The sequence below is a fragment of the Neodiprion virginianus genome, chromosome 5 (assembly GCF_021901495.1).
Source record: "Neodiprion virginianus isolate iyNeoVirg1 chromosome 5, iyNeoVirg1.1, whole genome shotgun sequence".
NCBI lineage: Eukaryota > Metazoa > Arthropoda > Insecta > Hymenoptera > Diprionidae > Neodiprion > Neodiprion virginianus.
Window position 1 is genome coordinate 30,168,522 of NC_060881.1, and position 24,038 is coordinate 30,192,559.

Genomic DNA, 24,038 nt, shown 5'->3' on the forward strand with positions numbered 1-24,038 from the left:
AACCTCTTACAGATGGTTGGATCCTTTCCTTACTACGATAGATATTAGATTGCTGAATATCGATTGTCAAGTTGAAGAGATAAACATAGATTTAAGCGTAATTCAAGCTTTCAACTAACTGCTCGTTCAGTCAAACTCTTAACTACATGGATCGACCATTTTGACGATAACTTCTCCTCGGTGTTTTCTATAATTTTAGAACTCTTTTTTTCATAACATTCGTATATGTAAAGTTAGCTGACTTGTAAGAAAGATTATAGGAGAAATCAATTTCAAATGATCCACGTCTATTATAGAACGATGTGTGAAAAGATTTATTTTCAGTTTTATGAAATTGCCAATCAACATATTGTGTAAGTGTACCAGTGACGGAAACTTTTTCGATCTTTCCTTTCGGACATCCGAGAAGCGACAGTGGAATTTCGAATTTCCTCATTGGCATGACTAAGAGAGTGTATTATTAATTAATTATTGCAACTCTGCACTCTGGCTTATTACCAAAGCGGCAACAATACGTTGCAAAAAAAGAAAGCCATCAGGCATTTTCGAAGGTTCTATCGCAACGTTTCGCATATTATGCAATTTCTTTATACTTCGCAATATTGCCAATTATACGTATGAAAAGACAGAACGACGATAGTTAAATTTGATTTGAATGATAATTTGAGTGATAATATCGCATCTATTAATCATCCGACATTGACCATTTTCAGTTTAGTATTCAAATGGCGCCTAAATCAGACTTAGCAATGTTGCAGAGACAATACAATAGTTGTTTTCGACTATCCTAATCGTCAGAACAATCCGAATCTCCTTACGAACACCGGCTCCGCAACGATACTCTGCAGCACCGCGGTGAAAAAGACAATGTGGAAATTCGACGAAGCGGATGTGAGAGACTGGGCGGCTGATGTGTTGTTACAGTCACAGGATCTCGCCTCCTCGAGAACAATGGGATAATACTCGTTCCAAAACGCGAGCGCTTTGTAATCGACGGCATTGTGATCGCTCATGTTGATGGTCCTGTCGATCAGTAGAATGCCGGGATTCTCCTCGGTGTAAGGTTCCCACTTCACGCCCATGCTCGCCTGCGAAGGGTTCGCGGTCTTTACGAAGTTCGAAAAGAGCGTCATCATAACGTCGGCCATCTTCTTGTCGGCGGGGTTCCACTGCACGGAGCTCGCGGCGTGAGGAAGGCCCCAGACGAACTGGAGTTCGAACATGTGAGGGACTCCGGCCCAGTCGGGAACACCCTCCGTGGACATAGCCGTCCGCGGCCGATAATCGAACCGATAAACGAAGGCCGATTTCTGCCGCGAGACTTTTCCCGCAAGAAGAGTGAGACCAGCGGCGTAGTTCTTCTCGGTCTGAAGGTCGAGGTATCGGTCCCTCAGCACCATTTCGTCCTTGGTCGGCGGGTAGGGTTTGTAGTAGAAGAGCACCGACTTCACCAGCATATCGGAGTCCACCTCGCAGGTGGTGTTGTCCTCGAACTTCTTCGCCGCGGCGGTTATCTCGCTGTCTATCAGCGCCTCGAACTTATCCGAACTCAACGCCCCGTCAGCGTTTTCGTCCCGCCCGTTGCCGATAGACTCGATGTAGGCCAGGGCCTGTTCGTTGTTCGAATAGCCGACGAGCAGAGGAACCGCGTTGAAGTTGCCCATCTCCAGGGTGACCAGCGGGTCCTCTGGCAGGAACGGCTCCGTCGTGTTGTTCGTTTCGTAGTCGACGATCGGTCCCCACGTCTCTATGTGGGAGGATTCCTGCACCAGGATCTCTGCTCTAACGTTACGGAGACACTTGATGAGGTCCGTTGTCGGGTGACGATTGCACCCGAACTTTTCCGCTATCTGGTCTACCACCGACGTCTCCGTCTTTGGCGATCCGACAGACCCGATAGCGTCTCCGCTCATCGCTATTGCCTTGGAGAATTTTCCTCGACTCAATGGACTCAGTATGTGAAGACCCACGCTTATCGCTCCCGAACTGTGACCGTATATCGCCACGTTGTCCGGCTGGCCGGAAAAGTACTGGATGTTTTTCTGCACCCAGTCCAACGCCGCTATCTGGTCCAGCATTCCGTAGTTGCCAGGAGCCTCCGCGTCCGTCGATGTGAAAAATCCAAGGATGTTCAGCCGGTACGCAACAGTCACGATCAGCATCTGAGTACGTAAAAGTCACGGTCAGTTGGGATCGCATTTATGATAGAAGAGATAAAAATACTCGGGGAAGTTTACTTGGAAAACAAATGTATGATATCGTATCGTATTGTGTGATCCTCGTTGATTCCCAGCGTATCGAGTGATTGCTATTTGACTTGTAAGGATTTCATAACGTTCCTATCAGAAATCGTAACGGCTTGGAAGGGGTCACAAGAATCATTGTGGATCACCTAAAACACTGAGGAATCATTTGAAATCAATGGAAATCATTCGGTTAACTAGAAACGAACGAAAGCACGTAATAAGATGGAAATCAATCGGAAAAACTCGTCATCAGTGTTGATAAATTGAAACCATTAATCATAAAACTTACAAAGATTTCCATCATTTTCAACACTTTCACGTAATTTTAAGTGAATTCGAGTGATGCTAAACAATTTCCGTTTTCCCTGTTTATTCCTCGTGATTTGGAAGAACATTTAAGTCGTTATGAGTTCCTATGATTGACAATACGATGTCCAACTACTGTTAAATTTGGGAAATCCTTGACACAAAAGGACGCATAATTAATGTTCTTAGACAACATGAGAACCTTGGCGATTATTAACAGATTTAGGTTGTGCAAAAACTAATCAATTTGCAACTTATTACTCTGGTGAAAACCTGCGAAACACAATTTTAGCTTCCGTCCAATACATAAAGTAACCCTAGGACTATTTTCAGTATTCAAATTCATCGCAAATTCGCATAAATTTCCTATCCTCCACGCGAATGTAAAGTCAGTTGGTCCGTTGCGCTTCGATTCATTGATCTAACATCATTCTAAAAATATCTTTACCGCAGCTGACATACATACAGATATAGAGGTTAAATGAATTCGTTTTATAGTCACACGACAAAACAGCAAATTTATTGCACGAGAGATTGCGTTCAGGAATAATTCTGCTCAACGAAAATTTGCCGAATAATATCAGTGTGACTATCTCTGAATTCTAACCGATCACGCTTGGTTAAAAATTCACGGTCAAGGTCCTGATCCGAGATTTCAGGTCCTGGCATGTATAAATGTATTAAAAGTTGGTGTAAGGGTGACCACGCAATTACGCAACTATTATCACATACCTGTCTCTAACTGTTCCGTATTTTCGACCCCCGATCCCCTGCGATAAGTCAAATTCCAAGTCATATCTTGAACCTTACACCGTGGGCATATTTACCAGCACAGAAAGTATTGTTGATTACTCGATCTTTATCAGGCCATAAAAAAAAAAATTAAGCCAAATCCCAGAATCGAGTTATATATTTTCACGCGACGTGTATTGTGCCTGCAGTAACTCCTGCAGCACTTTTCCCAGTCCAGCTTATTTCAGGTACTGAATTGAGAAAACAAAAGTTATAAGACCTGTAGAATACGTTCGAACTTTTATTCGCATTCTATTTTCAAGCCCGAGGTCCACCTCGGACGAATTCGTGCATGTAAACCGTGACATACGTTATCACGCGCAAGACTCGGGGTCGTTATGCATGTCTCCTAAACACGCGAAACATCCAGATTTAATGACAGTAATCTCATACACGACTATCAATAGCATGCTATGAATCGATTTCGACGAGAGTCCTGCGACCCTTTCAAGGCCGTTTCGAACCTTCCGAATCGGAGTATCACGCTGAGTCCAAAGCTTACCTTCTGTTTGATCGAGAAGACTGTGGCGTCCCAAATGGCTGGAGTCCCAGTGTTGAAATCTCCGCCGTGAAACCAGACCATCACCGGCCAGCCCTCGCCCGGTGGATTGCCTGAAAGAAATTGAGCTGGTCAGTATGACGCGAAAATACCAGGCACGCGATACGTCCAAGAATACTGACTCCAAATTTGAAGTGAATCGGTCGAGCCGTTCTCGAGATATTCATGGCTCTGCAAAACGAGCCGCGAAATGGTGAACGTTATTCTAAATGACAATGCTTCCTACCGATTGATTCTAGTAAAAAAATACTTGAGTGAATCTCGATCTATACACACCCTTAAAACATGGTTAAACCCTTACAATTGAACCAGTACAAATTGCTTCGCTGTCCGCACAATGGCGCTAATTCAAACACAACACCGTTGAAGAGTAACCATTTCCATATAATTCTGTTTGATTGGCGTAAACATACGAGCTCCGGTAAGAGTTTGCCGAGTTTTTCACTCCTTGCAGTACTTATACTATAAAAAATATTGTTGGAAGGAAAATCGAGCCTGCGGTTGGATTGCGGTAATATCACGAATCTCGCGACGGCGATCCATTGGCCCAGTCGCATTTTCGAGGGTTTAAAACCCGCGTCCAAGGTCCGTCGTGATGTGTACCTACACGAAGGGAGCGAAAAATCCAGCTAGAAATGGCGATGGAATGATTTCAGGGGTGGAGGAGAGGGCTTCGTGACTATTACCACCGTATCATGGCATCTGCGAGGAGGGCGAACGGATTGCGTGTCCAAAGCACCGTAACGCTGCAACACAACCATCCCTTCTTCTTCACCAACACTTTAAAACCGTATACTTTATTCCCTTATCGATCCAGGACCGTTAAGCTTATGTCCAAATGGCAATTCTTTCTTTGTCGTTGTTCCCGTCAACCCAGTTGCTGTTTGACTGTAAGGGTGCCCCAGTCCGGACTAACTGCTCATGGGTGCATAAGTGTGCCAAACTTCGAGTACAGTGCAGCAACTCTGGTTAGTTTGGTGCCCAGAGTCGATTTGTCGCAGGCGTCGAAACGGATTTTCGAAATACGCAGGTGATTGGCCAGCGACGGTCCGAGAGATTCTGATCGGTATATAATTTTTATTTATTTATTTATTTTTCCCCACCTTCGACAAAGAAAATGTCAGCGTTGCGTTCTTGTCGTACGTTATAATGTGAGTATCGTGGCTTTGGCTAGTTTTGTGTACCCGGGGTTGTTTATCGCAACGATTACTATCGTCATCTTCAAGGAAACTGAAAGCCCATTAACCGAGGCGATATTATATGCCCTTGGAAAGTTTTCTCGTTATATACAGGCACCTTCATGCAGGAGTCGTAAAGAAGTAAATCGTGGATTTGATTTAAGGGTTGCATGTAAGTCAGATGTATAAAGTTGACGGGCTGACTACCCTGCCGGAAATTTCATCATGTATAATCGACATGATCTGGTTAAAGAAGTAGACAAATTACTTGGCTCGTTTTCACACCGATACTGAAATTTACTTATCACAAAGGCTTCGGGGCTTGGCCATTGACCGACTGATTGTTCGCATCCGGAATCGATAATCTCAGTTATAGGCGAAACAAATCCACACTTCGGTATTCCGATCGGTTCGAATTCGCTTCTAGTTTTTCACAGTTTCGCTCGTTGAAAACATTGTAATATTCGGCACTCATCCGGCTGTACATATTTCTAAAATGTCATCCCCGTTTACTTAATGTGTTTAAATCCTTCCGTAAGGGTCTGCGAATATTATATAACAGAGGCCCTTGTGAATAAATTTTGTAACACCAATGGATTTTAATTTTAGTCAACTCTTGAGGCTTGTAAGGTCTTTGTCACGTTGAACTTTAACTTCGCGTTGCTGCGGAAAGAACTTTCTGCAGTAATATCGCGTGTCGTTGGGTGGTAAAAATTGTAAACGAGAAAAACCAATTTCAGTTGGCACAAGGCTCTGTCTCAATTTTTCTATTTTTTTTTGTTTTTATTCAACATGATTCATTTCTGCATTTTTCTACACCCGTACTTTTCGCAATAAAATGATAGGCAGAGGTTAAATTCTTCATTCTATTTTTGTATCGGAACTACTCTACATCCAAGTCTCACTTAAATTTCATTTGATAAAATTAAGTCGAGTTGCTGTTTGCCTTTAATTACAGAACACCATTTGTTAATCCGCAATTCTAAATCAGGATCTAATTTGTCACCTTAGCAATTCAAATGTCACGGCACCCCCAAGTTAAACTACTTGTGACGTTCATTCGTTTCCGCCGCTGCAATCTTCCGCCGGATATTTCCATCGCACCGTTATCACGGCGAACTTACCATATCATCACGGTGATTAAAAAATTCCGCGCAATTTTTTTCACTGTCATTCTCAGCGCTACTCTAAAGCGATACATATCTCGATGGCCGAATAACTTAAATGAGGAAAAGTTTATCAGAGCTCACCATCAGGCACGAAGACATTGAGGTAAAGACAATCCTCGCTGACTCCTGGATCATCGGCATCATTGATGGCCAGAAGTCTGAGGTAAGTCCGTTCATGGAGCTTTTGTCCACCCTCTACTTGCTGACAGGATGGAGCGTAGGTGGTGGCTTCTTTGATCCCGGACCAGGATGGAAGCGGGTTTGTATCAGGCGCAGCAAATCGAAGCTGACGAATCGGAGGCTTTGCATATGGTATTCCAAGGTACGCGAAAACCTTCTGCGTCCGCATCCACGTCATCTAATAACAAATTCAATCACCAAAAGCTAGAGTAACAGAATTTGGTGAACAGTGATTCTAATCGCTCAATGTACCCTCTGATCATATGCGAAATAGGAAATGACGTGTTGTGTCACGAGTACCAAAAAGTTTCGATGAAAATGTTACAGCTACTCTTTCAGAGTCCGGTGATTATAGGCTTGTTGCCGACACGGATCACGTGACTATGAACAATTGCCCTCCCCTCACACCTTGAGAAAATATTTATTGTTCAGAAATAATGATACGGCTTTGTTTGAAAATAATTTATGTGCCGTGAAGAAATCATATTCGACTCAAAGAAATGGCAGTTTACTGTAAATACTGAATTTTACTTTTCGTACATAAGCACCCGAGTCAAATGAATGAATTCTTCGCAATGATTGACAAACTAAATACAAAATCTTAAACACTTGAATGCATGTTTAGTTTATACGTTCGATGAATACTGGAAAATTTTTTTTATTTGAAATTTTGCATGCGAGTATATTAATAATTGCCATAGGTACAAATTGGCAGGATGTCTAAAATACCTACACAGCATTATTGACTCTGCGCTTTGCAGGACGTGTTTAACATGTGCGGTGGAACGAAAGATTCAGTCGCATCTTTTATAATGCACGATGATTTAGGCGTTGTAATAGGATTGGTGCTTAATAAGAAGCCAGTGCATATTAAAACCTCACCTCCTTTCCGATCAGACTACCCTGAAGGGGTATCTTGATCGTTGGTGGTTCCCTACCGACGCCTTGCCGAGCATGAGTTCTCTGGGAATCGACGTTGGGAATCCCATTACAGAACAAAGCCAGCAAGGATAAAGTGAAGGCGAATCTCGTGCTGTTCTTCATCGTGTTTAACCACCGACTGACGACTTGCTGCGACCGAGGAGGGCTTTCCGATGGTGCAAGGTAGCTTGCCAAGCGAGATCGCGTGACTGGGTTCGTCTCGAAGTAAACTCCATTCGTAAGGACCTGCGCTCTAGACTCTCCTCGTATTCGCGTCTTGGGCTTCTATAATATTTTATTTATCACAACGTGATTATTATTATTATCATCACCATCGCTGTGCTGTTAGGTTTCCGGCTGCAGCTGCATGGTCTTCTTTTTCATCGATAACAGTTTAACAATAATGCCTTATGGTCGCGAAGAGGAAGATAAAGAAAGATTTCCGTTCAGTATTCCATATCGACTCTCTCAAGAACCGAATCCTGACAATCTCGACAATCCATAATCAACTTTTTTCGTTTCATTATACAACGTCTTTGCATTGTCAGGACAATTAAGCCATTAATGGACGTGAAAAGAATGGCAGAAAATAATCATCCAAAGCTTTGCTCTGACAAACCTGTTTTCTGAATGGTCTCTTAACGCCGTTCGCGTCTTCGGAAGATATCTCTTCTCCTTATCTGTGCGTTGGCCCATTAGAGGTGACCTTGAACAGTGCCGAGAGTTAATTCTGTGCAGTTCACATTCTCCTAAATTATGATTACCTTGCGTCAAGCTCGTACACAATGCGCACATTACCCACTGACAAGATCTACGACATTACTTAATGTCTCTTTGGAGTAATTACCTTGAGTGCTCTCCACTGTGAACCGGCTGCAATTCGACTCCTAAATCTAGCACGTCTTCGTACCCTCATAGATCCTAGAATGCGATAGCGCCGCAACTAGACCTCGGGGTCAGGCTCGTTCTAGGCTCAACATCATCACCTACTTTCAGCCAGCTTGAACTATAAACGGTGCATGATAAATAATACTCGACTAATTTCTGCTGTGATCGCCGCACCGAATCCGAAGTTTACGCATCGATACATTTATTACAAAATTCAGTTTTTTCACACTAGGAAATTGAGAAAGGTGGTACGAGTTTTTGCTAAATATATTTTTCGAATAATTTGGCGAATAGAAATATTCGTTCGGACGTTTGTGTTAAAAAATGTATTTGGCAAACATAGTTATAGATTATAGGAAATAATTTCTTTTCGTTAAAAGGTATATCGGTATTATGATTTATAAAAAGAAAACGTATGCTAAATAAGTACGTCCGACAAACGTGGTCTCGTTCAATCGCTTAGACTAATTAATAGTATATTGTACACCAAGGGAGCGAAACGGTCACTCCTGTGGTAAACTCGATTTCCACTGTGGGCGAATGCCGATTTTGCTTCCTGTAGCGAGGAATAACGCTTCATCGATCACGCTGGTGCGATCGAGGTTAAGGTTCATGCCGTCCGATGGCGTTATTTTGTAAGCAATCTCTTGCGCACCCCATCTCTTAGAACCAATCGCGTCCCGCTGCCAGTGAAAGCCATCTTGGATTTTCGACCAATCGCATTCGAGATCATTTAGCGATTTCCAAGATGTCTTCCATTGGGCTAACAGCTGACCACTGAAATATGGTCTGCGCAGACCGAAACAAAAATGCGTCCGTCGGAGGAACACACCTTTGTCTACTTTTTCACATGCTATGCTCCCGCATTACAGGAAGCGAAATCGGCCTTTGCGCGCATGTATGGAAAAAACATACGTATATGTATTTCTTATTGCTTTTTTCGTATCCTGTCTTTTTGTCTTTTGTACAAAAATATTTTACATCACTGTTGCACGAAACACAACGTGCTTAAAATTATTGTTAGCACGCAAGTTTGAGGAAGAAATTTAAGGAAAGTGAACTCACTTCGTTACAATAATATTAGCTTACAGTCGGTATGAAGTAGTGAATTAATATAGAATAAAGTTTCGAATGAGATAAAAGAAAAATTGATTGAATGTCTTAATAGTTGGATAAAATAAATTACAATAAACATTAGCCATGTACAAGAACCTTGGTATTGAGGCGTAAATTAAAAATGTAATCTGATCTACAATCTTAAAAACCAATCAAATATACGCCATGTTAAGTACTCACTCGAACCTCTATTGTTTAAATTGACAAAAACACATGGTAATTGCTCCAAAAATACGAGGATCGATTGATTGGGGTTCGGTGAAATTTGTGTGGAAAAATATTTTCAAAACACGAACTTTGAATTAAGACTCATGATAATAGTAAAAAAAAATGATAAAAAATATTTTCCGATTGATCGACGAACCTCAATTTTTACATCTCTCAGTAACCTGGGGTACTTCATTTCAAGTTCTTACATAAATGCTTACTAATAAATAATCATAAAAAGTGGATTACAATAAACTATATTTACATTTGATTTTTAGCGTGGTAGTTCCGTGAGATTTGAGTCAATCGTTAAAATTTATTGTAAGCTGTGGACTGAATTTTTTTCTTTTTTTTGTAATAGGCTCCGTGCAACTGAATTACAAAGAAGATATGGAAATCTTCCTTTTGTGATTTACTTATATCCAACCGAAAAGCAAAAAGCAAACAATTAACTCAAGGCTCGATCTACCGCCGCATCATGATGTTTTGCCTTCTGGCAAACTGTACATTGATCTTAACATGTATACGATAATTGTAAACTCTCTGAACTAAATATGATAAAAATTTCAATTATACGTATACTAAATTTTTTTTCACTGAAGCCATTAGTCACGCATTGTTCGCACATTTCTAAGGCACGTGTTTATGTATATATAATTTTAAGTTTATATAAGAAAAAAAAAAAAACAATTTCCACACATTTTGATATGCCACGTTCAAAAATATTTCAGTGCGACATACGTACATGCAGTTGTAAAAACATGCAGAAACAGCTTTTGGAACGGTCTCAGTCTAAAATTGCTTTAACAAATCATACAATCAAAGAAATATTCGAAAGAAATGTGCCGAAAAGATTGAAATTAAAATCGAAATCAAAATACTTGCGAGAGATACACAATGAAAAGCTAGTCACAGTTTGGAAATGTCCAAGGGACCTGGATGAGATGGAATAAATAAAAAAAACAAAAAAAAAAATGCAATACAGCATTCAAATTTTATCCAACCAAGGTGAAGCTTTCGAATTAATCACTTTCGCGAGAGTCATTATCAATGTTTGTCATTTTAACGTCAGATAAAATACATATTATGTGAAAAGTTAACAAGATTCAGTTAAAATTTGGCCGGGCGTTGCCAAATACTTGTTATTTTTTTTTCTTTTTTTTTCGTGAAATGTTCACAATGCAAACTTCCCATCGTAAATTCAGTCGTTATATGTATATTGTGTATATATGTATAATATTTAAAACACTCGTTGAGATATTCAGATTACGAATATGCGTATATCATATATATATATATGATATGACCGATAACTACGTCTAATATATTATTCTAGTATTTTTTTATTCTACACTTTCTACACAAAATTTTTTACCCTCGTCCTTGTTTTTTTTTTCTTTCCTATTTTTTTTTTTTTTATCTTGAAAAAAAGGCGACAGATCTAAACATTGTCCAGTCTTAGAGTCTATTTATCGCAATTAGAATATCGCTTGTCGCGTTATATTTATATCTCCGTTATAAAACAATTCTTCAACGCTCCGACTTCGAGTAATACATATTTAAGTAAATTAACCCCAAAAGGATAATTAGGAACATAGTGTGGTGATTATTTGCGGTTTTCCCGATACATCTGGATCCAGCCGTGATTGTTGAAATTTGGTTGATCATATTATCTGTAGGGTAAAAGACACGAAAAAAAATTGGTAAGCAGAGAAAATTTTAATCACATTTTTCAGCGCGCGAATAGTTACTCATACTTTGACGTCTTACCTCCAACGTTTGATCGAGGTGTGGAAGTAATCCGCATTACTGGATCGTGCGGAATTGGTTTAAGCGGCGTGGGTGCGGGACTCGGAGAGTTGCCATAACATTGTCCTGGAATAGCAATCAAAAGTGACAACCTTGTATTTCTTAGTCTTATTTACAGTTAAACCTCGTTTATCCAAGATAACGTGAGGAGGAGGTACCTCGGATAAGCGAAACCTCGGATAACACGGAAGAAATAAAAATTTTGAACATTTCAATCATTATTTACGTATTTGAAATGGTAAAATGAAATTTAATCACAGAAGTATATAAAAGTGAAAATCTAACGAACGTAGATTAATCTTTGGGGTAGAAAGCATTGTTACTACATATAAGCAACAAAGTAAAAGCTCCATCCGTATTATCCGAGCATAACGCGGAGACTCGGTTGAGCGAAGGCCGGAAGAACGAGGTTTTACTGTAGTTCGTTATATTGTGAACAGAGCGAACTAAGAAAAGAAAGCGCAGAAGCCTTAGATTCTTATAATTTGTTTTTTTTTCTCCATGGATAATGTAATCATTGTCCCATGTTTCTACCTTTTTTGTACAAACGCATTCCCTGCGTTTTGGGATCGATATTTCTTATACAATGATCCCCAGCTTCTTTGATGTAAATTTCCTCGTCGTTAACTATCAGTCCAACGAAGCACTCGTTTGTACTAGTGTCGTTTCTCTTCGTGTACGTATACATAACGCCATTTTCTTCCCACTGTCCAAGACACAAATAACTGCGCTCTGAAAATTTAGAAACGATAAGATAAAAAAAGCAAATATATTCACAACGATGAAATTAAATTCTTACGCACCCTCGTATAATTCACCGGTACTACAATCACTGACTTTGTAATACATGATTTCTCGCGTGTTGCAATTACTGCTTAACTCTGCGCACATTCCAGGAAGATCGGTTATAACTCCCGTATACTGGCCCGTAATTGGGCAAGGAGATTCGACCACGCGTTCTATTCCTTAAACAAAAATTGTTCCACATCTCAGATGAATGGGGCAATAAAAATTACATGGATGAGTCCAAATTTTTTTTTCTTCTATTTTCTCTTTCGATCATCATTATTGAATAATCAGTTAATTTTATTTGTCTACTCACTGGATTGTGTCATCCAAACGGGTTTGTCGAGATTCGGATCGTCGCAGAGGTAACTTTTGTAAGTAAGACTCGTTGCCGTACCTGTAGAGAATAGAAATTTCGATAAGAAAAGGATTGTCATTTATTATAGTTACTATTATTATTTCATGTTTTTTACTCTCACCTGTGGTGAATTCCAGAACGTTTTCACTACGTTGTTTCATCATCAAACACACGTAACCCTCCATCTCACTGTAAAAGAATAAGAATACAGTTCCTGATTTGTAATTTTAGAACGACTAACTTTTCATTCAATGAAATGATAGTTCTTAGGATCAAGGAAATGATATATTACCGATATAGGGAATTTTTACTTTTTATTCATTTTTTTTCGTGCTCATGGATAATAGAAAATTATCAAAATTATTATAATTACCATTGGTCCTTCGAATAGACGACATAACGTCCGCTTTGATCGTTCGAATCGACAGTTACGAAAGTGTAACTTTTATATCCATTTGTATCCGTAAACGTCATCGTGCCGTTTACGATCAACGATTGTTCCCACTCGCCGTGCGACCATTTCGGGAATCTTAAAGCCAAGAATAAAAAACTTGACTTTACCCGAGTTCATTTTTTCAAATATAGTTAGAAAATAACGCACAGATTACGGATACTTACAGTGCTACATGATTTCTCACGTAGTCTGGTACCGTTTTTTGGTTCGTCGCTTTGCTCAGTACCAGAGTTTCGTATCCGCTAGTTGAATTTTCAAGATTTTGTGTGCAACTCGAGTCGCTGCTGAATGCCAGGTAGGTTTTACCTTTTTTACTATCGACATGATAAAGCTGAAAGGTAATTGGCGACGTTAAGTCATAAATCGTACATTTTTGCATCGAATTAGTTCGTTCTCAAAACAAAACCCATATGTACCCTTGTGATGAGGTACACGTTTGAAATTTTCTAACAAGAAACTTACACCGCATCGATATTGGGGTCGACGTTCTTCGCCTCCTTGCGCGTCCAAAAGAGCCAAGTATTTCGATCCGTTCGGCCCGTCCCAAGTACCGAGACAATTGAATGTAATATCTGTCGGAGAGGAAGATATATTGCAATGGTAGACAAAAATCAAATTCTCAAATTATACCCAATGCCTGTTAATCACATTGAAAAACACAGAAATATGAATTTCTGATATTTTCTATCCCGGAAACAAAAAATAGACAACGACTTGTTAGAAAATATATCGGTAAAAACGTGATATGAGATACTGTGGCATAAGTGGTCTTACAAATTAGTGCGAAGTACAAATGTCAAGTCAATTTTAACGAACAAGTATTAGCGTTCATATATTAATTTTCATGCTGATCCTTGCCGAAATTACCGTTAGATACGTGTCTAAATTTTCATTTTTCTGATCTTTCGCCAAGTGCGTGTGTGATTCTGATCAATGTCACAAAACAAAGCGAACTAATGTGGATGCGCAGGTGACGATGATTCAAGCCAGCATGATTTGCGACCACGTATGATGAGTACAAAGGTATGGAAGAGAAGTAAAAAAAATGAAAAAGAAAAACAAACGAAAAGAAACAAGGAATAACGAGGATGCGACAAGACCATCACGAACACAGAACACTTATGCTCACTCATTATCTGATCGCGAGACGCCTTTCTCGACAGACTGATGAAATCATCCCTACCAAGATTCTCGAACGAGCATCGTTTGAATTTCAAATGAAACACCGATCCGTCCGGGCAGTTGCCAAAGTCAGATGAGAACGTGTTACATTCAATTTTTTCTTCCGAACCGTCGTTTATATTGTACGTAAAATGGTAACGTCCTTCGATCGGGCAATATTCGTTCCTTATCGGTTGCCCAGCGAATTCCTTAGTACCTGAAATGAAAAATGAATTCTTATCACGTATCAAAACAGGGTGGAAATAATATTTCCAGTTCTAAAAACTGCACAATTTTTTTTAAATTTGATAGTTGGTGTTCAATACAGCGCCTTATTTTAAATGACACTCGTTATTCGGTGCATGTTAGGTTGCTTGCAGTCAGGCGAAATTCGAGTTTATTTCTTGAACCCAACATACTCTAGGCGGATGCTTGTTCTAAACCTTTTTCTATCGTTAGTTCAAAGAATTTTTAAGAACCCTGCAAAATTCTTCGCAAAAAGAACAATATTCTCTGAATATTGAGGACAAAAAGGAATTTTTTACCAATAAATCGTATGGTAATCGGCGGAATTTCCTAATTCAAGCAATGCAGGTTGCAAGTAGGTATGTTAAGTTGCATATCGGCAGGCGTTTCGTGGATAATCATGACTGAACTTTTTAGTCGACTTTCATAACGACCATATACAATATGTAAATACCGTAAGAAACGGAATTTGTATATCATTTGTTGGCATTTGATATCTTTTTCTGATATATAATGTATGTTATGCGAAGACGTATCACTACGGATTTTCGCAAAATAAATATAGTATATTAGAGCTCCGAACCGGGTAAAGTTCGTCGAGGTTCATAAATCGCATAACCGATATCTATGGGTACCGGTGATAGAAACTACAAAACAGCTAAAGGTAAATATACAATAGAGAGGAATCCATCCTCCCCACCGGAAGTCTGGTAATTCCATACCACTTTCCCTCAAGGGTATTTTTTCTCTTTTTTTTCCGTTCGTTATTTCCTCTTTTTTTTTTTTTTTTTGTAAATGTACTCTACTACCTGTGCTCACATAGATGTACCTATATATATATGTATACCCATATTGGCGATGCGTAAATATTTTTGTAGGATTCTCCGAGACTCGGGTTTACCCTCGCGACACGTGGGAAATTTGAGATAGAGTTTGTTACCCTTGATTTAATATAGACTGAAATTAATACTTAAATCTATGAACAGTGAATTAGTATGCGTTGTTCAATCCTCACATGTGTCCATGAATTAAGGACGAACCTAAGGTTAAAATATTGAGGTATGAATTAGCAATTTGAAAAAAAAAAGAAAAAGTAAGAAACAACACGAATCACGTGTTAAGAATATAGGTAAAATTTATTCATGTCTAGTTTGTAGTCAAAAAATATTTCCTCGTAAAAAGTGAACGGAAAAAAATTTCAAACTTAATACAGGCGAGATAATTAGTGTGATCTCAGCTGATTCTGACTCGTATTCACTGAATATTTCATGGGACAGTGAGCCAGCTCTGGGAGATGACTTCTTTCGGCGTAACGAATTTCCTTTAGTCACGGGAAACCCAGAAGCGACAGGTAGGTAGCTTTGTATACCGTGAATTTATGGTGAACAGGAAAGATCGAGTACGCATGCGTCAACACATCCACAGATTTTACACGAGTTAAAGCAGCCCAGCGTGTGCCACGAACTGCTGCCAACCTAACCTTCACAACGGCACGACTGGCGTCACGTAAGAGGTTATAAACCATTTCGTCAAATAGGTTGGCAGTAGTTCATAGCACGTACTGGAGCCGCGTTCATTCATGTAAAATATGTGCAATTTTCCCTGTTAACCATAAATTCACGATACACGGCGAAAGAGGTTATACCCATGGGGTACCGTATTATCGCCTGGTGAACATAATTTCGAAGAACGGAGCCCAAGACTTGGAAAGTAATAAAAATGAATAACACCGTCGTATAAATCTACTGTAATTGCACTTGCACATGGCTATAACGTTGCAATATGGCGTCATGCGGTGTGATCAGCTGTTCGTATTAAATATGTATATTGTACGAACATGGATGCACAAAAACCTTCGTGCAAGCGTTCAGACGACTATTTTGATACATTAAATAGATACAGAGTAAAATATACGATGAAAAACAATCTTTATTATTAAATATGAGAGCAAAATGGCGTCACCCAATACCGTGGATCCCGATAGTTTTTGAATTGTTTTCATTCTCACTGCTCTTTTTTCACGCATTTATTTCACCTCTCCATCTCATGGTTCGATGGTTCTTCTTCGTATACGAAGATGTATAAAAAGAAGAAAGAAAGAAAAAAAACTACCGAGCATAGAGCAAAAAGTGAGCTCATTGAGATCAGAAACTCGAGGCGAAGATCGCCGCGGAGTCCCACGCCCGACTGTTATAATACATATAGAAGAACTACCCCCTCGATCGCTGATCGTGTGGATGACATCGACTTAAATTCAATTGTTGTGTACGAGGTATGTACGCCACGTGTATTATATACACGTATAATTCTGAGGTAAAACTATAAATGTAAGATGGCCGGTGTCACGCTTCCGTAAACACCACGAATGCTGGGTCAACTTGCGGCAATTTTTTACACGACGAGCCTCAGCCTCATTATACGCTGGAAGAATAATACTTCGTTTCAGATTTCTTGTCGCCAAGAAACCCGACAGGTAGGTATAATAAGATAAGATGTATAATAGACACCTAGCCCTCGTCTAGCGGGATGAGAAATAAAAAAAAAAGAAAGTAAAATGGAAAAATAGAAAAACAATAAAAATTACCAATTTCCGCTCATCTCGCGATCGTTCCATGCGTTCGATTTTCTCATACAACAATTGTCAATTATACACCTCACAAACAATTTACAATGAATGATGAATATCAATTACGCGTGCGCGCAGGCGAGATCAACGGACGTGTGAAAAGAATACGCATACATGTATACAAGTATAAAGTGATAGCTGCAACGCTGCATCAATTGAAGTTACAAAGACGTGTCTCGAAGCGCGTATAATAATGTATCAATGCATACGTAATATGGTGATGCGGGCATGGATATATAATGTGTGTATAGATATATAGATATATATATATATACATATAGACACCCGTGACCAGATCGTTTATAATTCGTTACGTCAGGTCAGTTTGTGATTATAGCATCACGGCTCTTTCAGCGTTGCCAATCGTTAATTAATACCCTCGAAACAGTTACCAAAGAATCGACATCGGTATAATAGCCTTCGTAAGATAATAGAGTATGTTTTTCCAAACAGATGTTGCTCAATATCAAAATGTGATACCTAGACGTGGAAATAGATTAGCACAGGTATACCCGTGAAATAGGTGTGTGTCTAACCGGTAAGATCGAAATTAACATGTAAATTGAGAAAAACGAAAAAGCAAGTAGTATATGTACGCTATAAATACCACGAGGATAAAAAACAAATTTTCATCAACCGTTGAAACTCGTAATATTCCGTCGTGTTTTTAGCAGGTTTTCTAAACTATCAACGTCGCGCGGTGCAGAATCGTCTTGGATGGCGCCAGAGATACACTGTAGGTTGTTAATATGATTATACATACTGGATCTAGGCATCTCGCAGGGGCGTCGTTTCATGAGTAATGTACCTCGATACGAAGGTAAAAAGTAAAGAATATATACACGTAGGCAGGTAGGCATGTATCAAGTGTGGGGATCAAAAACCGAGCAAAATGTATTCGGATACGCGCGTAGAGATATGAACGTACACGTATGTAAACGTATAATACACGAGTAAAAAACGGGTAGCATCCGCTGTCTAAGACATTCTTTCATAAGTGTTACACAATCTTCTCCGCACTTCCTTTCCTCTAGTTATTATACATTACGTGTGTCTTTATACACACATATATATATATATATATATACATATATGTATGTATGTAGGTGTACTTCCACTTGCTTCGTATCGTCGATGCATTGCTGTCAGTATAATGCAACGCATACAAGGAAACGAGGCGAATTAATTGGTATAAATTTATGCAATACAAATATTCATACGCTTTGTTTATACACCTGTAATAACAAAATCGGCCGCACGATAACGAGTATTTGAGTTATACTGTATAACATGTAAATAAGGTGCAATCACGCTAATTTTACAAGTACAACGAGTAAAGAATTTGTAAAAAAAAAAAAAAATATAGGAAAGGAAACCGAACGTCGTATATATTTACATATTTACGCAGGTGAGAAAGCGTCGGCTTACAATTAATGCACATCATAATATCGAATTACCTAATTAATCATTAACGAGCCGGTATAACGTTATATATACATTATACGCATCAGGCAGGATACAAGTTTCCAACTAGAACATAATGCGTTCTTAATTGGGTGTATAAGGATTTCGTTTCTATTTTTGCTTTTTCTCCATTAATTACGACGTGGATTCTGCAGCCGCGTAGATTTGAAATCACAATTCCAACATAGGTATATAACAGTGCCTGATGCGTGTCTGAGAAATCAAGAGAGAGACAAAGAGAAAGAGAGGCTAACGGAAAGGCAAACACCTTACACACCGGAATCCCGCGTGAGTCACATTTCGTAAAAGAAATATCTATAATGAATCAGTGATTATAAATTCCGCGGACTATTCGTTGCCGGTGTGACAGCGATAATTGCCAAGTAACTATTCGACGTTAGCTTCGCACATACACATGCAATCAACGTAATATATTTAAGTGATCAATGAACCGCGAAACTTGTGAATGTGGATATGCGTGATTCGCGAATTTTTTCCTAGATGATCAAAAAATAGACGCCTGTACAATTTTATTTATTTTTTTTTTTTTGGAATTTTTTTCCTTTGCATTTAATTTAAAAAGTCATCATTTATCGGAGCTGTTACTTTTCGATGCATTCGATTATGGTGTTGCAGATATAACACAGTTTGTCATTATACACAATACAGGTTTGAGATGAAGAAAAAGTGTTGAAGGTATAAAAAAAAAAAAAAAAAAAATACTTACGGTATAAAATAGCCTTGGAGTATAGAGTATCACAAGATGCTGTCGCGGCAATCTCGGAAGTGTAACATCTGTTCAAATTCTCTGAGAATACTTCGATTATGTTTCGCGATCTCCTTATCAATCGGAAACATCGGATGCAATCATCGTCGTTGTATCTGTGAAAAAAAAATAATAAAAAAAACAACAATCAATATAAAGTGCAATAACACAAATTGATCATTCGTTTTTCTCCGTACGACACATAGTTTATATAGTATGTATAATTCAGTAACGTTTTTTCATATCTAATAGACAAATTTTTTTTTTTCACATCTGCGGCGAGGTCCCACGATTAGATATAATTATGGTCGAAGTGCAAAAAGAAAAAAAAAATTACAATGCGATCGAATTTCTGTAAGATTTTACAACGCTGTCGGGGGAATTATATTTTTCAGAAGAATCGACGCCGCGCTTTGTGGTTATCCTCAAGGTTCAGTATATATAGTTTAGCGTTGTTGTGTTGTATTTTTTTTTTTCTTTTTTTTTGTTACGTTCGTAGCGAAGATCCAATCGGAACTCATCACTGCTGAACCGCAACTTGTGCAGGCGAGAAGAATTCTTTCGTTCGATGATCGCGCCTCAACGACGACAACGAGGATGAAGAAGACGACGACCCAAGAACTACGTCACGGCTGAGGAAACATCCGCCGGGCAGTTTAACGACGAAGAAGAAGGGCAACCCGATCGCGTAAGAGATAAAAATCTCTGCGGTATTCGATACCAGAAAAACGGTATTAAAGAAAAAACGAAAGACGGAAAAAAAAAAAAAAGAAAAAAGAAGCAAGATCTTCAACACCGGGCAACGGGCCAATCAGTTTTTAGACGTACTTGACGAGGAAACCTGCAAATCAGAAGAACCAGAAAAACGAAAAACCGAAAAAAAAAAAAAAAAACAAAAACAAAACAAAACGCGAAGAGAAAGGTATAGAAGCAAGAAGCGCACCCAATTACGGTTCGAAAAATCTAATTTTCCCGCATCCTGCAACAACAGTTCTCGATCCCGTCCGCAGGTACTACAGGCACTCACGAGAAGACTACCTTCTTATTTCAATTTTAACATCACATCCGAGGTGGTCCTACAGCTGCATCAGATCTTAAATATCATTCGCTGCAGAGCATGTGCGCAGCAGCGTAAGAGAGTTGATGAGAATTCGTAGGCACGAAGGTATCAGGAGCATGCATTATATACGCACATTTAGCTCTCCACGGAACATTATTCAGACGAGAGGTGCAGTTTCGCATTTTTTTTTTTTCATTTAAAAAATTTTTTATTCTCCTACAACTCTTACTTTTCTCTCTTTCTATCCCGAGCAAAAAACAAAGAAGATCAGACTTTGCAGCGAGAGCCTCTCCAGCAGCATCCGCACGCATATGAAAATGGTAAAAATTGAGGAAGGAGCATGCGGCATATCCCTGGATCCGTCCATCCTGCTGATGGTGATGGTGGTGGTGGTGGTGGTGAACGTGTATAAATAGCTCTTGGGAGATGGCAATTTAACTTCCATTAAGAAGCGCGCATGTATAACATGCATTTTGCTTTCTTTTGCGCAATCTGATTCGCTCGTGTCCCCCCTCCACCTCGCCACCTCATCTTTCCCCTTTTTTGCTCAACCGTCGCGTCGAGTCCAAGGATGGATCGTGGTCTCGTCTCATCTCGAAATGACGAACATATGGCAAAAGGTTCAGGTTCAAACTGTCGAATCAACAGGACGGTGCGAGCTCTCTCCGTATGTTACCGGTTTTTTCGTTCAGCGAACCAATTATAACGAATAATTTTCACAGAGTCATCGTAGTTTCGGGTTTCCCACCGGGAATATAAGGTATTAATGCAGGAAACGATAATCAAAACGTGAATTCTAATACCAAAGAAAGAACAGTTGGCGTTTCAACAGTTGGTCAAATCCATGGTCTTGAACTGCCTCCGAAACAGCGTCTAATTAAAGGCTTAAAATCGAACGTTTTATGTAAACGAACTTATACCAACCTATTGACCAAAAGCACGTTCTGGCCAACTCGTCGCCGACAATATCCCCACACTGGTATCGAATTGAAGGTTATGCGGACCGTGGAGTATGGCACCGGATCACCGATGCTCCCTGAACCTTTGGAACCAGCCCCGCCAACCTGCATGATAAACTCGCCCTGATACTCGGCGGAGAAGTAACATCCTTCCTGTACCGCGTGTTCGGGATCCTCGAAACTCTGGAGCACTTCTTTGGCGGTGGCTGCGTGTGCGCCTGACGATCAAAAAACGATACAGTTGTATAATAAATTGTATGGGTCCGATGCGGTGAGATCTACGAAAATCGATAAAGTGATAGGACCCAATTAGGGGGCCCATTTCCGCCGGGCGGACATACGGATGTAACAACGGGTCGTAGTTTATGCGGTAAAAGTCGCGGTAGAAAGAGACTATCTGTACAGCGAACGTATTCTCATGCCGTAAAAGATGTTCCCTGCATGCTGTATGCGCGTAAAGCGATTCGTCTGTGAGAGTGAGACAAGCTCTCTGTATATGTAACGGAGCTACAGGCATCGCGTATACCTAACTATGTGAAAGGTGTGGCATGACATAGCTGGGATTCAGTAAAGCAAGATCCAGAGTTTAGTTCTCAGGAACCTGAGACCCCTAGTTGTGCATGCCATACATCCGTAACACACGTAACCACGTACAAACACACCTTACGTAGAAGTGAGCAATGAGATTTCCGTCGACTACGAGGAGCGTCGAGAACGGTTGCACCGATAGTGCAGCTGCACCGGTACAAGCTCCCGACTCTCTTTGATTCAAAGGGTAAAAGATCATTTTCAACGATCTGATCGGGTAGTCGTAATAATTGTCTATTTATAAAGTCTGCAAAAGTCATCGCCAATTATCAAAGCTGCACTGACAACGAGAAGAGTTTCAACTTGTGGTTACCGTACGACGGTCCTCGACTGTTCTCATTCTACACCATAACCGAAAAATATCGTGCTCGCGATTAATCGACTAATCGAGTTTTTCGATTAATCGAAGTTGCCTAGTAACAATTCTGCCGGTCGAACGGTACATGAATCGAAACCGTCGATTTATCGAAAATACGATTAATCGATTGACGGTAAAAATGATTAATCGATTAATCGCACAGCACTGGTTCTGGATGTTCCTTTGGTTAGCGAGACCAATCTTATTGGACTAATTAGTGAAAGATGTTAAATTACCGCACTAACGATGACGTCGGTGACCAGGACGTGGGTATATAATACAGCATTCTGAATTCAATTGCAGGGGGCGAATAGAGGGACGACGGTGTTCTTTGCGAACCTGACTCCCGCCGAGACCACGACCACCGATAAAAAGAAGAGGCCAAGGTGGTGCCACGCCGCAAGTTATGACGATGTGGTCGCGGGAATCAATCATTAAGCAAATTGTGCCTAATCACTTCCTGTCGTTTAAATAACGCCGGCCGGATTCTATCGTCGCCTTGGGACAAAACATTGAACGAGAGATGTAAAGAGGATGAAGAATGGTAATGAAGAAGAGAAAAAGGGCAGGGAGGGTGGGGGGGGGGAGGTAAAAGAACGGCCGTTAGGTAGTCAAATCGCAAAACAAAGAGTTCGACATCGTGTTATTCACAGTTTGTAATCTTTTATTCATGAATCATCATGCCCAGCGTGTATGTACCGACACATATATATATATATGTATATGTATATATATATATATGTATATATATATATATATATATATATATATATATATATATATATATATATATGTATATATATATATATATGTATATATATATATATATATATGTATATATATATATATATATATACGACGAACGAGCGTCGTGCACGCGTCTTTTTGTCCTTAGAGACCCATGCAGGCACAGACTCGCCAGAATTCTCTTCGATTACATCACGAATGGAATGCCTGAGAGTGATTTGCCAATTCTTTTTATTTTTTATCTGACTTTGTATTATTTTTTTTTTTTGCGTTTTCACCACTTCGTCACGCATTCTCCGAGTGCGTGAATGCTGACATTTATTCTCACGCGATCGGAGTCTGTAATTTTTCATTTTGTAATTTGCGAATTCGGATAACCGATTCGAATATTTGAGAAAACAAGACACGTATTTATGCTTTCAATACTCACGAGTGAACGGTGAAACTTGACAGATTGAGTTCTCGAATTCTTATACAGGTTTACCACCTGAATCTTCGGCTCTCAAACACGGCTTACAGAGGTTATGGTTACGTACGCGACGAAAATTTATCTGGTTCCAGCATATCTCGGATAGTTGCTATAACTATAATTATTCGGAACAGCGAAGCAGGGTTTTGTTGTTAATTTATTGATAACTGCTACGGGTCATCATAACAAAGTAATTTCAATTCACCATTTGATCCAGAAGAGTTTGACATCTCATTCTCCATTTCGAGTCAAGTTGGCACCCCTGCTTTGCATCTCGCGGACCAATAGTGTTCGATTATTTGGCGCGTGCGCAGTAATTTACTCTTGTTACGACCGAAAGTCGAGTCGGCGCCTCGCGCGATTCTTATTTGTTAATATACCCACCTGTACGTTGGGTTGCATAGATATAGGTATGTGAAACGATTTAAGCGAGTGAAAAACATACAGCGACGAACGGAAATGCATGTTTTAAGTTGAGATAAGATTATCGTATCTCTACCGGCTCTGTGTATACGTTTCGTACAACAATAACCTCAAGCAGTTCGTTCAAACACCTAAAATAGGATTATTTTTACAACGGAAGCATATAGCATGCGGCATATCGTTGTATAATTACACTCGAAGA

General features: G+C 39.7%; 2 protein-coding genes across 5 annotated transcripts in view; both read right to left on the reverse strand.

The window, feature by feature from the left end:
• Positions 1 to 290: 290 nt before the first annotated feature.
• On the reverse strand, positions 291 to 7,946 carry LOC124306317 (carboxylesterase 5A-like). Its single transcript, XM_046766874.1, has 4 exons — positions 7,313 to 7,946; positions 6,332 to 6,608; positions 3,847 to 3,956; positions 291 to 2,162 (listed from the first exon to the last, which is right to left on the reverse strand). Exons 1-4 carry the CDS (start codon positions 7,472 to 7,474, stop codon positions 795 to 797), a joined length of 1,917 nt encoding a protein of 638 aa, XP_046622830.1. The 5' UTR covers positions 7,475 to 7,946; the 3' UTR covers positions 291 to 794.
• A 2,024-nt stretch (positions 7,947 to 9,970) lies between these two features.
• Positions 9,971 to 24,038, reverse strand: part of LOC124306318 (uncharacterized) — a 35,693-nt gene continuing 21,625 nt past the window's right edge. For 3 of the 4 annotated variants that reach the window (XM_046766875.1, XM_046766878.1, XM_046766877.1), the window contains exons 3-14: positions 21,217 to 21,469; positions 19,194 to 19,348; positions 14,099 to 14,347; positions 13,432 to 13,541; positions 13,134 to 13,300; positions 12,889 to 13,044; positions 12,637 to 12,704; positions 12,474 to 12,554; positions 12,175 to 12,336; positions 11,906 to 12,103; positions 11,333 to 11,437; positions 9,971 to 11,235 (exon numbers count right to left, since the gene is read on the reverse strand). In XM_046766875.1, coding sequence (XP_046622831.1) covers positions 11,093 to 11,235; positions 11,333 to 11,437; positions 11,906 to 12,103; positions 12,175 to 12,336; positions 12,474 to 12,554; positions 12,637 to 12,704; positions 12,889 to 13,044; positions 13,134 to 13,300; positions 13,432 to 13,541; positions 14,099 to 14,347; positions 19,194 to 19,348; positions 21,217 to 21,469 — 1,847 coding nt within the window. In that variant the 3' untranslated portion in view covers positions 9,971 to 11,092. The remainder of the gene's footprint in view (positions 11,236 to 11,332; positions 11,438 to 11,905; positions 12,104 to 12,174; positions 12,337 to 12,473; positions 12,555 to 12,636; positions 12,705 to 12,888; positions 13,045 to 13,133; positions 13,301 to 13,431; positions 13,542 to 14,098; positions 14,348 to 19,193; positions 19,349 to 21,216; positions 21,470 to 24,038) is intronic. The other variant, XM_046766879.1, reaches the window with a different exon arrangement.

What these genes read in the sequence shown, in the direction of transcription:
- LOC124306317 (XM_046766874.1), bottom strand. Translation starts at nt 7,474, where the DNA reads ATGAAGAACAGCACGAGATTCGCCTTCACTTTATCCTTGCTGGCTTTG. An exon ending in GTAGTCTGATCGGAAAGGAG is followed by an intron (nt 6,609 to 7,312) that starts GTGAGGTTTTAA and finishes ATTTGTTATTAG; the next exon opens with ATGACGTGGATGCGGACGCA. An exon ending in TCTTCTCGATCAAACAGAAG is followed by an intron (nt 2,163 to 3,846) that starts GTAAGCTTTGGA and finishes TTACGTACTCAG; the next exon opens with ATGCTGATCGTGACTGTTGC.